Genomic DNA, 12831 nt, shown 5'->3' with positions numbered 1-12831 from the left:
TACTTTGGTGCCAGATAACTCCTTGAATGGTCTAGATTTCTCACAGACATGTATAACCAAATCACAGAGGTTAGATCAACAGGTCCATCTTTATTAATAAGGAAAAAGCCTATTAAAATAATGCTTATTATGTGACTACTTGGGTGTGGATCAGTGGGAGGGAGAAAGATAAGAGTGAGTGACAAGGGATTAAGTGTGATTGAACTACATTGTATACAAGTAAGAAAATACCATAATGAAACCCATTATTTAGTACAGTAGAAAAAGAAATTCTAAAAATATTTATATACATTTATTTTAATGAAAGTTAATATTTAAAGTGTAAATTAAGCACTATCCTTAGATTAACTTAGGTAATATCACCTGGGTTTCTCCATGGGTAAAAGATAAAACAGTACCTAGTTTATTCTGCAGCATTTCTTAGAGGTTGATTCACTGGAGCTCATGCTTGCTTAGTTTTCTAGTCTTTTTTTTTTTTTTTTGCCAGTCTTGGGGTGAAGCTCATGCTTGTTTGGTTTTCTAGCCTTTTTTTGTTGTTGTTGTTAGTCCTGAGGCTTGAACTCAGGGCCTGAGTACTGTCCCTGAGCTTCTTTTGCTCAAGGCTAGCACTCTACCACTTGAGCCACAGCACTTCTTCTAACTTTTTCTGTTTATGTGGTACTGAAGAACCAAACTCAGGGCTTCTTGCATGCTATCATTATCACTAAGCCACATTCCATGCCCTCTAGATTGTGTTCATATTGACAGCCATAATTGCATTGTATTTTCCACCCTTTCTTCTTTTCCTTTCCATTTTATTGGTTTGGGATGGGCTCCCTGTATAATCTTGACTTGTAAACCTCCTGCTGCTAGAATTACAGGCATGCGACACCAAGGTCACTGTTTACATTTTAAACAGTAAAATAGTATACTCCTTTTAAAAATTTTGTATTTGACACCCACCTAATAGTTTTTGTTTTTGTTTTCTTTGCCAGTCTTGGCGCTTGAACTCAGGGCCTGGGCACTGTCCCTGAGCTTCTTTTTCTTGAGGCCACAGCACCACTTCCAGGTTTTCTGTTTATGTGGTACTGAGAAATCCAACACAGGGCTTCATGCATGCTAGGGATGCATTCTACCACTAAGCCACGCTTCTAGCCCCTAATAGTTATTTTCAAGTCTTTAATTTTTTCACCTAAACCTGCATTTAAAACATATCTGAAATGGTCACTTAAGCAATTTGAATTCATGTTGCTTGTGCTTTTGCAGTGTGCCAGGCAATAACTAGAATCTGAAAGCAGCAGCAACAACAACAAAAAAAATGAGTTTCTTCACAGCACATTTGTATGCCATCTTGGGTTTTTGTATATTTCAGAGAAGTAGCACTTGACATCCTATGTGTATTTATAGGCCCTGCATTCTACTGTATGGAACTGTACTTATGGGTAAGAGGAGTGGCATTCTACTGGCATCGTTTATGCCCTGGGCAGGAATGTCATTAATTTTCTAAAATCAAAATGCTTTTATGCATTTTCTCATATCTTTATAACACTGTGTAGATTAATTATAGCCACATCTTAAAGTTTCACAAATGCAATACCTTTATATCTCTGAGGTTTCAGAGATTGAATCATACCTGTTCTGAGCAGTTCCTCAATAAGCATAACTTCTTTTCTTTTTTCTTCATGCCAGTACTTGGACTTAAACTCAAGGCCTTGTGCTCTTACTTAGCTTATTTTGCTTAAGTCTGGCTCTCTGTCACTTAAGCCACAACTTCTGTTTCTGGATTTGGCTGATTAATTAGAGATAAGACTGTTGGATTTGTCTGCCTTGGGTAGCTTCAAACCTTGATCCTCAGATCTCAGCTTCCTGTGTTCTTAGGATTACAGGTGTGAGCTACCAATGCATGGCTATAGGTAACATTTTGAAAAAGAACAACCTAAGATTTTTCTGAGGTGAGGCCAGGGACATGTTGGGCACAGCTATTAGGATTTAGGTGGGATCCACTGATGATGTTTTTATCCTGTTACAGGAGAAGGTTGACAAGAGAGCTTCCAGCAATCCTGACCTTCATCTGAATAGGGCCACTGTAAGAAGACATCTAAATCTGAAGTCTGCAAAGATAACTCATTTATACTTAGGGACAGAGTTGGGTATTGCCTGTGGGAGGAAACCTAAATTCATTTTAAATATACTCTGGTTTCTCTTCAGATCCTATAAATCTTTTACCTTTTACTAAGTTCATTTTAAGAAGCGTTTGCTCAGTTGGGTATCCATAGGAATACCACCAGAGGGAAAGTGTAGGGGGCCAAGGAACACATCAAGAATAGGAAGATGAGAGGAGCAGAAAGCCAAAATGCCTACGTGCATCTGATCATACAAACTAATATTTATTGAAACAAACTCCAGGAAATGAAAATGAGGGTTTTTTTTTCTTTATTTGCTGTTTTTGTTTTATTTCCTGTTTGTTCTGTTTGTTCATTTATATGTCTTTGGGAATGTAAGGGGAGGCACAGAAATGGAGGGAAAAAGGTCAAACAAATGCAGCAGTGGTACTCACTGGACACTATGTTGAAAATGAATTATGTAACTTGTGAGTGGGGATGGGAGGGACAAACTAGGAGAGAGCAAGAGAAGGATGACATTGTCCAAAATAATATGTAGTCTTTACCCAACTTACCTAACTGTGACCCATCTGTATATTGCCTTTATAATAACAATGAAAAAATTAAGCAAAAAATTTTTAAGAAAGAATGGGAAGATGATTTAGAAAATTTCTGAGGTTCCTAGGTATTGGTGGCAATGTAAAGAGTGAGCTACTGAGAAGGCTGAGATCTCAGGATTGTGGTTCAAAGCCATTTTGAGCAGAAAAGTCCTTGAGACTTTTTTTCCCCTTTTCATTTCTTTATTGTTAAAGTGATATATAGAGGGATTACAGTTTCATACGTAAGGCAGTGAGTACAGTTATTATCCAACTTGTTACCTCCTCCCTCATTTTTCCCCTGCCTCCCCCTCCCCATTCCCCCACCCCCCATGAATTGTACACTTGGTTTACACCATATAGTTTTGTAAGTATTGTTGTTGGATTGGTTTGTCTTTTTATCCTTTGTCTCTTGATTTTGGTATTCTCTTTCCCTTCCCTAGTTCCAGGGTACTAAAATCAGTTACAGTGATATCGGGTAAAACCATGGGAAAGAAAGACAAAAGAAAAAGGGCATAATTTCATATGATATGTTGAAAATAACAATAATAAACCACTTTTTTCCGTAACTTGGAGTTTATTTTGCCTAGCATCATCTTATGTGTTCATATGGACATAGCTATTTAGCCATTGTAATCTTCTGCTAGGACTATCCTAGACATGTACTAATTATTCTCAATGAGGGAAACCATAGAATCTATGTTTCTTTGGGTCTGGCTTGTTTCACTTAGTATAATTTTTTCAATTAATCTGCAAAAATCTGGAAGTAGAGTTACGGGTCAAGTGGTAAAACACTAGCCTTGAGCAAAAAAGCCAAGTAAGGATGTAAGGCCCTGAGGTTAAGCCTCAGTACTCACAAAACAACAAAAAGTAAATAAAACAAAAACCTTCTGACATAAAGTATAAATATAAAAATGAGAATGATTTAGTATATGTAACTTTTATTTTAGGGATCAGAAAATAGCTTCTTTGCTCTTCTCTGTGACATTTTTATCCACTGACCAGGATGAAGGATGTTCATGGTAGGAAAGGAAGCTATCAGGGAAGGAAAGCAGTTTTATTTCTCTACATTTCGAGCCCATTGTAGTATTTCCTCTGCATTGGTTTGTAAATAATTGAGAGGTATGGGTTCCTTTTGTGCAGTTACATAAATATGAAGAGAATTATGGGGAGGCCCTGGAGGGCTTCTCTCAGGCTGCAGCACTAGACCCTGGCTGGCCAGAGCCCCATCAACGTGAGCAACAACTCCTGGAATTCCTCAATAGATTAACCAGCCTCCTGGAGAGCAAGGTAAAGATGTATAAAGGGCCAAAGTCTACTTTTATTCTTTTTTTGGGGGGGGGGGCAGTCCTGGGCCTTGGACTCAGGGCCTGAGCACCCTCCCTGGCTTCTTCCAGCTCAAGGCTAGCACTCTACCACCTAAGCCACAGCGCCCCTTCTGGCCGTTTTCCATATATGTGGTACTGGGGAATCAAACCGAGAGCTTCATGTGTAGGAGGCAAGCACTCTTGCCACTAGGCCATATTCCCAGCCCCCTACTTTTATTCTTGAGTGATTCAGTAAAGTAATAATAATAAAAAACGAATAGGTGCCTGGTGCTGATGGCTCGCTTACGCCTGTAAACCTAGATACTCAGGAGGCTGAGATCTGAGCATTACAGTTCAAAGCCAGCCCAGGCAAGAAAAGTCTGTGAGTGGAGCTGTGGCTCAAGTGGTAGAGTGTCATCCTTGAGTGTAAAAGCTAAGGGACAGTGTCCAAGGCTCTGAGTTCAAAACCTAGGGCTGGCACTAAAAAGAATAGGCTTAGTTGGTAGGGAATGACACTACAGAAGTGGGTAGGCAGGAGGGAAGGACTGGATCCCCTATGAGTCCAGTTTCCAGTGTTTTACCTATTTCTGCTTCCTTTGCAGGGAAAGATAAAGACCAAAAAGCTGCAGAGCATGCTGGGAAACTTGCGCCCAGCCCACTTAGGCCCTTGTGGTGATGGGCGCTATCAGTCAGCCTCTGGGCAGAAGGTGGCACTGGAGCTCAAGCCATTGAATAAGCTGCAGCCTGGTGTGAACAGCGGTGTTGTGGTCCTAGGAAAGGTGGTATTTAGTCTGACCACAGAGGAGAAGGTTCCCTTGTGAGTTTCTCTTACCTTTCTGATTTTTCCCTGCTGAACTAATTTCCTGGCCTTTCTCTGGCAGTTGAGGACATAGTGGTTACAGATTAGTGACATCTGATTCCTTTCTTTGACTGTTCTATGAATAGTACTTGCTATACTGGGGTTTGAATTCAAGGCCTGAGCACTGTCATTTAGCATTTTGCTCAAGGCTGATATTCTACCACTGAAGTTGAAGCAACTTTTCTAGCTTTTTTTCTGATTAACTGGAGATAAGAGTCTCACAAACTCTTTTCTATGCAGTTTAACTGTGATCCTCAGCCCCAGCCTCCTGAGTAGCTGGTAGAATTGCAGGTGCGAGCCACCAGTGCTTGACTTATTTGTTTTGAGCCATATATAGTTATATATATATATATGAGGTACATATATGTGTATGTATATATATGTATTTCAGGCTTGTCTTGGACTTGTTATGTAATCCAGGCTAGCTTTGAATTCACTATTTTACTGCCTTCTAAGTGTTGAGATTATAGTACATAGGTACTACAATGCCTGGCTAAGAAGTTATCCTTTTTTGTTTTTCTGTGGTGCAGGAGACAAAGCATCCAGGGCTTTGTGCATGTTAGGTAAGCGTTCTGCTGCTGAGCAACATCTCCAGTTCTGGACAGGGTTTTGTAAGATCTCCATAGAGATTCTAAACTTCTCCTGACCCTTAGAGTTTTGATGACCATAAGAGTTGAAAGAGTACATACTTAGGTATGTTTTAAGCAGTTCTAGAAGGTAAGCTTTGAGGTAGAATTTAAGGCTTGATTGCCTGATTGCAGAATTACCTCAGGTCATTCAGTATGTGTGTGTGTGTGTATATATATATATATATATATACACACACACACACACACACACACACACACACACACACATATAATGAGAAAAAAAGAAAAGTAAATTAAAAAAACCCAAACAAAGAGTGCTTATAGTCTATCAGAGGAATGAATCAAGAAAATTTACTTGGAAAAGTTTTAAGTGAAAAAATTAGGATTTAGTTAACTTTGTCAGTCCTTCATCCTCTACTCACTTCCTAATCCTTGGCTGATCGATTTCTTCTTTCTGTTTTCTTCTGAAGTGGTATATTTTCTAGGCTCAGTTTTTGAGACATCTGATCCAGTGGCTTCTGTTACATGGCCGTGTGACATTCTGACTTGTCTTTTACTGTTGCCTGTCACATCCTTTCTGCTTCCTTCCAATTTACACATAGTTCTCATTCTATTCCTGAAAATTCTCTGGGAGAATTCTCTGGGATCTCTCTAGAGATCCTTGTATTTGGTGATTTGAAAGGCAAGAAGAAAGTTGAAAAAAGGTTAGTTAACTTAAGTGGACTCTTAAGAGCCAAAGAGGAATACAGACAAGCATAGGTTTTAGAGAATCTTGAGGACAAATAAATACTTTACCACTCTTGGTTTTTCTTTTTCTGCCCAACTTTGAAATATTAAGTTCTTAGGACTCTATTTTTGTTCTCTTCTTTTCTCTTAACCTGAGGGACCACAGTTGACAACTTGACTCACCTATCAATTTTCTACAGTGTGTAGAAAGTTTTGGGGCTTGCACTGGATTCTCTAGGAGAGTACTATGCTTATGCACAGTATTTCCTAGGAATTCCGATCGTCAGGGGATGCCATGGCTCTGATCCTCACCATCGTACTTACAACTCATCTTGTTTGGCGATGTCCCATAAATCCAGAGCTTTTGCTGCTCCTCTGTGCTGGTCTGGTCCACATCTCATATTCTAGATTTTAGATTGCTATACTTATATAACTGCCTCTGGACTCTCAAAACTTTCTGTGTTCAAAATGATTCATCTATTCTTTGTATCTAAGCCTTCTCCTCCTCCCCGGAATCTCTTGTCAGTGAGTGGTACCATCTTTCTATTGAGTCATAAAGCTAAGACTTCTGGAAATTGTTCTAGACCTTTCCATTCTCCTGCACTAAAGCAGTCACCAGATTGTGTAGTTTGTTTGCTTTTTGTCCCCGTTCTTCTGTCCCTATTACCTTACTTAGCCTCTTATTTCTCCAAACATATCTTTCTGACTTTGGTTTTTCCTCTGTGCCCCTCAGAGAAATCAGATACGCTTCTGACCAGTGTCACTTCCTATTCAAAGTATTTTACTGATACTCTGTGGTTTGGGGAATAAAAGATAGCTTAGTATGCAAACTCTGTCATGGCTTGCACCCTGCTTCTCTCCATTATATTCTGTCACCCTCACGAATGTGCCTTTGTTCCAACCATGCAATTGTTATGTAAGTTTCAGGACAGCCATTTTCATGTCTTTATGTCATACTCAGTTGCTCTGCTTGGCTAATCCTATAGCTTTATTATTCAACATTTTATTCCAAGAATTTGAAAATTCTTAGAATTTTGGTAAATGCATACACCTATGTAATCTAAATCCTTATTTTATTTATAGGTAGTTATCTATATTCTGTTATTAACATTATAATTAGTTTATCCCATTATAATTAGTTTATTGATTGATCTGTCTTTCGTTTTTTGTTTTTCAGTTGTACTACAGTTTGAACTCATGGCATGCAACCACTTGAGCCACACCTCTAGCTCAATCTGTCTTTATCTTACATTTCAAAATAAGTTCAGAAATCCATGTGCTTTCCTCTAAATAGTTTAGCATACTGCTAAACTACTGATTTTAGTAGTTTTACGCTCTTTTTTTTTCTGATGCAAGGCCTAGGTGCTATCCCTGAGCTTTTTGCTCAAGGCTAGCAACTTTACCAAGTGAGCCAAAGCTCTACTTTTTTTCTGGTGGTTAATGAGTCTCATGGACTTTCCTGCCTGGGCTGGCTTCAAACCATAATCCTCAGATCTCAGTCTCCTGAGTAGCTAGGATTGCAGGCATGAACCATTGGCACCTGGCCCCTTTGTTTTTGACAGTGTTTTACTAAGTAGATCAAGTTGACCATGAAATCTCCGTGTGCAGTAGACTGACCTCAAACTCTAGATCTCTTATCTCAGTCTCTAGTGTGTTGGGATTATAGGCAGGTGGCACCACACCCAGGTAACCTAGATAATTTTTCATCCTTTAAGATTCATTTTGAGGACTAGGGGTATGGTTCTAGTGGAAAAATGCCTCTCTAGCAAGTATGAGGCCCTGATTTGAGATTCTAGTTAAAAAAAAAATCCACTTAGAGGGTGAATTCTTCAAGTAGCCTTCAAGTTAGGCTTATGGCCCAGCTTGTTTCACTGAATTTAGCACAAAGGAAAAGTTGTTTGAGTGCCCAACCCACGGGGCTGTTAGTGATATTAACAGATTACCTTCTTGCAGTGTTGGGGATCAAATCCTGGACGTGGCACATGTAAGGCAAGTCTGTCTGAGAGCTGTATTTTAGCCCAAGGGATAGTTTTGTTGTCTTGACTTCTGCTAAATTGTAGGTCATTCATAATTGAATTGGTATCCTACTGTAAAATTCAGTGAAACTTCATGGAATTAAGATAGATTTACAGTGATGGTTCGAGGGTTTGGTTAAGATAGTGATACTGTTTCCACCTGCAGCATAATTCATGTGAATTATTTTTTGTGAGACAGCTACAGAGTGCTTGTGTCCTGAGTTTTTAGCTGAGTGATAGATTATTGAGCCTGGTGAGTGTTTTCTAGTGGTATATAATACCTAAGACAGATGAGGACTCAGATATACATAGTAAATGATACCTGTTGTGGATTGCCTATATGACTGAAAAAGCATGTTTGTTTTGCTGTGTTTTTAAGCCACTGTTTGTGTTTATTCCTGCCCACATACCTTTCTTCTCCTCTTTCTCTCCAACCTTACTTTAACCTGGCAGCACATTTGGCCTAGTAGATACTGATGGACCATGCTATGCAGTGATGGTGTATAATATGGTGCAGAGCTGGGGAGTGCTCATTGGAGACTCTGTAGCCATCCCTGAGCCTAGCCTTCGGCTTCACCGAATTCATCATAAGGGAAAGGTGAGTGAGTAATGGTTAGGATTCTTTTGCAACTTAGTGAAACTAAGCGTGTGTGTGTGTGTGTGTGTGTTAGTGTGTGTGTTACTGGGATTTAAATTTAGGGTCTGGGTGCTGTCCCTTAGGTTTTTGCTCAAGACTAGTGCTCTGTCAATTGAGACACAGCTCCCCTTCCAGCTTTTTTGTGCTTCATTGGAGATAAGAATCTCATGGGTTTTCTTGGATGGGCTGGCTTTGAGCTGCATTCCTCAGATCTCAGCTTCCTGATGAGGATTACAGAAGTGCCTGGCTGAAGCTTGTCTGCTTTTAAAAAAGGCAGAAAAGGGCTGGGAATATGGCCTAGTGGCAAAAGTGCTTGCCTCGTATACATGAAGCCCTGGGTTCAATTCCCCAGCACCATATATGTGGAAAATGGCCAGAAGTGGTGCTGTGGCTCAAGTGACAGAGTGCTAGCCTTGAGCAAAAAGAAGCCAAGGACAGTGCTCGGGCCCTGAGTCCAATGCCCAGGACTGGCAAAAAAAAAAAAAAAAAAAAAAAGGCAGAAAAGTAATTGGTCCATGTATGAGTGTTTTCGTTTGATGCTTATATACTTTATATATATCATATATATAGATGGACGTGAATATGCATTTTACTGTAAAAGGAAGTGACTAGTAAGCAAAAAAAATAGACTGGAATAATATCACTCAGCTCTTATTACTATGAATACTTCAGCATGTAATGTATACTTTGAGTCTTTTGCCATTTCTGAAATATATGCACACACATATTAAATCATTAAAATATTTGATTTAAATGTTTGTGAACATTTGCATGTTTTTACATGTTTTACATTCTTTTAAATTATCACTCCTATGTAGTGGTGTTGATAGTATTGCTTGTTGGGTGTAAACTGTTTCTAATTTTATGTCACTAAACATCATGGGGAAGGACAGATCTATGAGAGGAACTTAATGTCTTTTTTTTTTTTTTTTTTTTTTCTGGTCCTGCAGCTTGAGCTCAGGGCCTGGGCACTGTGCCTGAGCTTTTTAGTTCAGTGCTAGCACTCTACCACTTGAGCTCCATTTATGGCTTTTTGGGAGTTAACTGGAGATAAGAGTCTCATAAACTACCCTTCCTGGGCTGCCGTAGTACTGTGATCCTCAGATATCAGCCTGCTGAGTAGCTAGAATTATAGTGATGAGCCACCAGCACCTGGCTCTTGTCCCATTTGTGTAGTTGCACTGTTAGCACCCTATCAGTCCTGGGTTTCCTTATGAGGACTGACAAGCTCAGTTTTTGTCAGCTGATTTTCCTCTAATGTGAAGGAGAGGTAAAGGGAGGGCAGGGGAGAAGTTGCAGCTGGTATATCCCCTTTCTGGAGTTCTCTGCACCTAGGGCCTCGTAATAAACTTTGGTGTATGTGTCTTTTGTAGGATTACGCCTTTTCCAGCATTCGTGTGGAAACGCCCCTCCTGTTGGTGGTGAATGGAAAGCCTCAGGGTTCGAGCAGTCAGGCTGCTGCCACAGTGGCCTCCAGACCAAAGTGTGAATGACCTTTCTGACATGCATGCGAGAAGAGAAGAGTGGAGGCAGGAGATAAGCACTCAGCACTTAAGCTGCTGGACCAGCCAAATCCACCAGTAACTCATCTGGGCTAGGGAAGAGGGTTGTGTGTTGTATGGGGTTGTCTCTTCTCTGCCCTGTGAGATACCTGGTGTCTTTTCTTTCTCTGATCATGTTCTAGCTCTACCAGAGCTGTAACTTTCCCGACATGTCTGTGCTGTCTCTGACTGCTCTCTGTTTTAAGCAGAGAACACAGAATTGGTAGAAGTTTGGGATCTTGCCATGGGGCAGAGTCCCAATTTCTGCTTTTGTCTCCTTCCCAAGTCCTAATGTATATGTATATATCAGCTAAGTATTTATTGTTAAAGGTGGAGGCTTAATTTTTAAATAGCTTTGTTTATAAGCAGTTTTTCATTTTTAAGATCCTAGACTCCTTTCTGGGGTTGGAACAAAATTAAAATTGTTTGGACAGAAAAAAAAACTACCCTATAGTGTGTGGTCTGCTTTATTCTTTCTAGATGTGGATTCTTGGTTTCAGGATCCCTTCAGTGAATTGAAGTAGTACCTCTCTCTCTCTCTCTCTCTCTCTCTCTCTCTCTCTCTCTCTCTCTCTCTCTCTCTCTCTCAAGAATACTTTTATATTCTGGGGCTGAGAATGTGGCTTAGTGGTAGAGTGCTTGCCTAGCATGCACAAAGCCCTGGGTTCAATTCCTCAGCACCACATAAACAGAAAAAGCCAGAAGTGTCACTGTGGCTCAAGAGGTGGAGTTCAAGCCTTGCACACACACACAAAAAAAGAAAGGCCAGGGACACTGCTCAGGCCCTGAGTCCAAGCCCCAGGACTGGAAAAGAAAAAAAAAAAGGAATACTTTTGTATCCCTTAAAAAAAAGTTTATTTCTTTCCCAGTTAAAATTAGATCTGGCAGTTCATACAGTCCAGAAAGGTGTGTGTGTGTGTGTGTGTGTGTGTGTGTGTGTGTGTGTGTGTGTGTGTCAGTGGGGTTTGATATCAGTGTCTGGGTTCTCTCCCTTAGCTGTTTTGCTCAAGGCTGGCACTCTACCACTTGGTGCTATATCTCTACTTTAGGATTCTTGCTGGTTAGTTGGAGGTGAGAGTCTCCAGGCTTTTCTGCCCATGCTAGCTTCAAACCAGTATCCTCAGATCTCTGCCTTCTGAGTAGCTAGGATCGCAGGTGTGTGCCATCAGCACCGGGCTTATCTACCTTGTCCTGTTCACATCCGTCACCCCAAAAGTAGTCCCCAGAGTGGTTCAAGTTTACCGAATAGTAGTGTTACAGTAATATTCCCAAGCTGAAAGATCAGAGCTAGCTATTCAGTTTCTTTATGTTCTAGTGATACATTTTATAGTGGTTTCTGTTAACATGCTATGGAAAATAGAGAAATATCAGATAATTAATAAAAAGTGAAATGCTATAAAATATTAATGTGGTTAGAAGATTTTTAGTGATGTATCTTAGGTCTTTGTCCTGAGTCCAGTGTAGCTCTTGTTCAGTGACTTTGGTATCATTGATGGAAATGTATAAAGAATGGCTGGGCACTGGTGGCTCATGACTATAATCTTAGCTACTCAGGAGGCTGAGATCTGAGGATTGTGTTTTCCAAGCCAGCTCAGATAGAAAAGTCTGTGAGACTCTTATCTCCAGTTAACAAGCAAAATGACTAAAGTAGAACTTTGCTGCAAGTAGTAGAGCCCAGCCTTGAGTAAAGAAGCTGAGGGATAGTGCCCAGGCTCTGAGTTCAAACATAAAACCATCCAGAAGTGAAGGTGTGGCTCAAGTGGTATGCTACCCTTGAGCAGACAAAGCCTAGTAAGAGCAGAGGCTCTGAGTTCAAGCACCAGTACTGGCATAAAAAAGACAAATTAAAAAGAATGTAAAATGCAGAGGATTTCTCAGAGAACGGGTGACAGTAACTATCTGATTAGTTAAAGAAGTTATAAGGGCTGAATCTAATAAGATGACACTTTGAAGTCCTCCTTTTTGTCCTGAAAGACTAATTTCTTGAAGTGTATCTTTAACAACATATATGAATGAAAGTTCAGCTTGAAATAGTTTGAGAAAGCACTTATCCTGGATTACACCAAAGTAACTAGGGCAGCCAGAGAGGATTTAATACAGTGTCTGCCTTGAGGCCATACATGGGGACTTGGATTCAGTTTTGAGTGTAGCCCATTTTTTTATTCTAAATTTATTGTCAAAGTGATGTACAGAGGGGTTACAGTTTCATATGTAAGGCAGTGAGTACATTTCTTATCAAACTTGTTACCTCCTTCCTCATTTTTCTCCCCCTTCCCCTTTTCTCTCCATCCCCCCCACCCCAGTTGTACAGTTAGTTTACAGCATATAGTTTTTTTTTATTTTTTTTTGGCCAGTCCTGGGCCTTGGACTCAGGGCCTGAGCACTGTCCCTGGCCTCTTCTTGCTCAAGGCTAGCACTCTGCCACTTGAGCCACAGCGCCCCCTCTGGCCGTTTTCCATATATGTGGTGCTGGGGAATG

General features: G+C 40.3%; 1 protein-coding gene across 2 annotated transcripts in view; it reads left to right on the top strand.

Annotated features, from left to right (window-relative positions):
* Positions 1-10803, top strand: part of Ttc5 (tetratricopeptide repeat domain 5) — a 28592-nt gene extending 17789 nt beyond the window's left edge. For both annotated transcript variants that reach the window (XM_048355693.1, XM_048355695.1), the window contains 5 exons: positions 2009-2065; positions 3821-3967; positions 4587-4801; positions 8628-8772; positions 10185-10803. In XM_048355693.1, the coding sequence (XP_048211650.1) occupies positions 2009-2065; positions 3821-3967; positions 4587-4801; positions 8628-8772; positions 10185-10304 (684 nt within the window). In that variant the 3' untranslated portion in view covers positions 10305-10803. The remainder of the gene's footprint in view (positions 1-2008; positions 2066-3820; positions 3968-4586; positions 4802-8627; positions 8773-10184) is intronic.
* The last annotated feature ends 2028 nt before the right edge of the window (positions 10804-12831 follow it).

The sequence above is a fragment of the Perognathus longimembris genome, chromosome 10 (assembly GCF_023159225.1).
Source record: "Perognathus longimembris pacificus isolate PPM17 chromosome 10, ASM2315922v1, whole genome shotgun sequence".
NCBI classification, from domain to species: domain Eukaryota; kingdom Metazoa; phylum Chordata; class Mammalia; order Rodentia; family Heteromyidae; genus Perognathus; species Perognathus longimembris.
The sequence above is the reverse complement of the archived record's forward strand: the minus strand, read 5'-3'. Positions and strand labels throughout refer to the sequence as shown.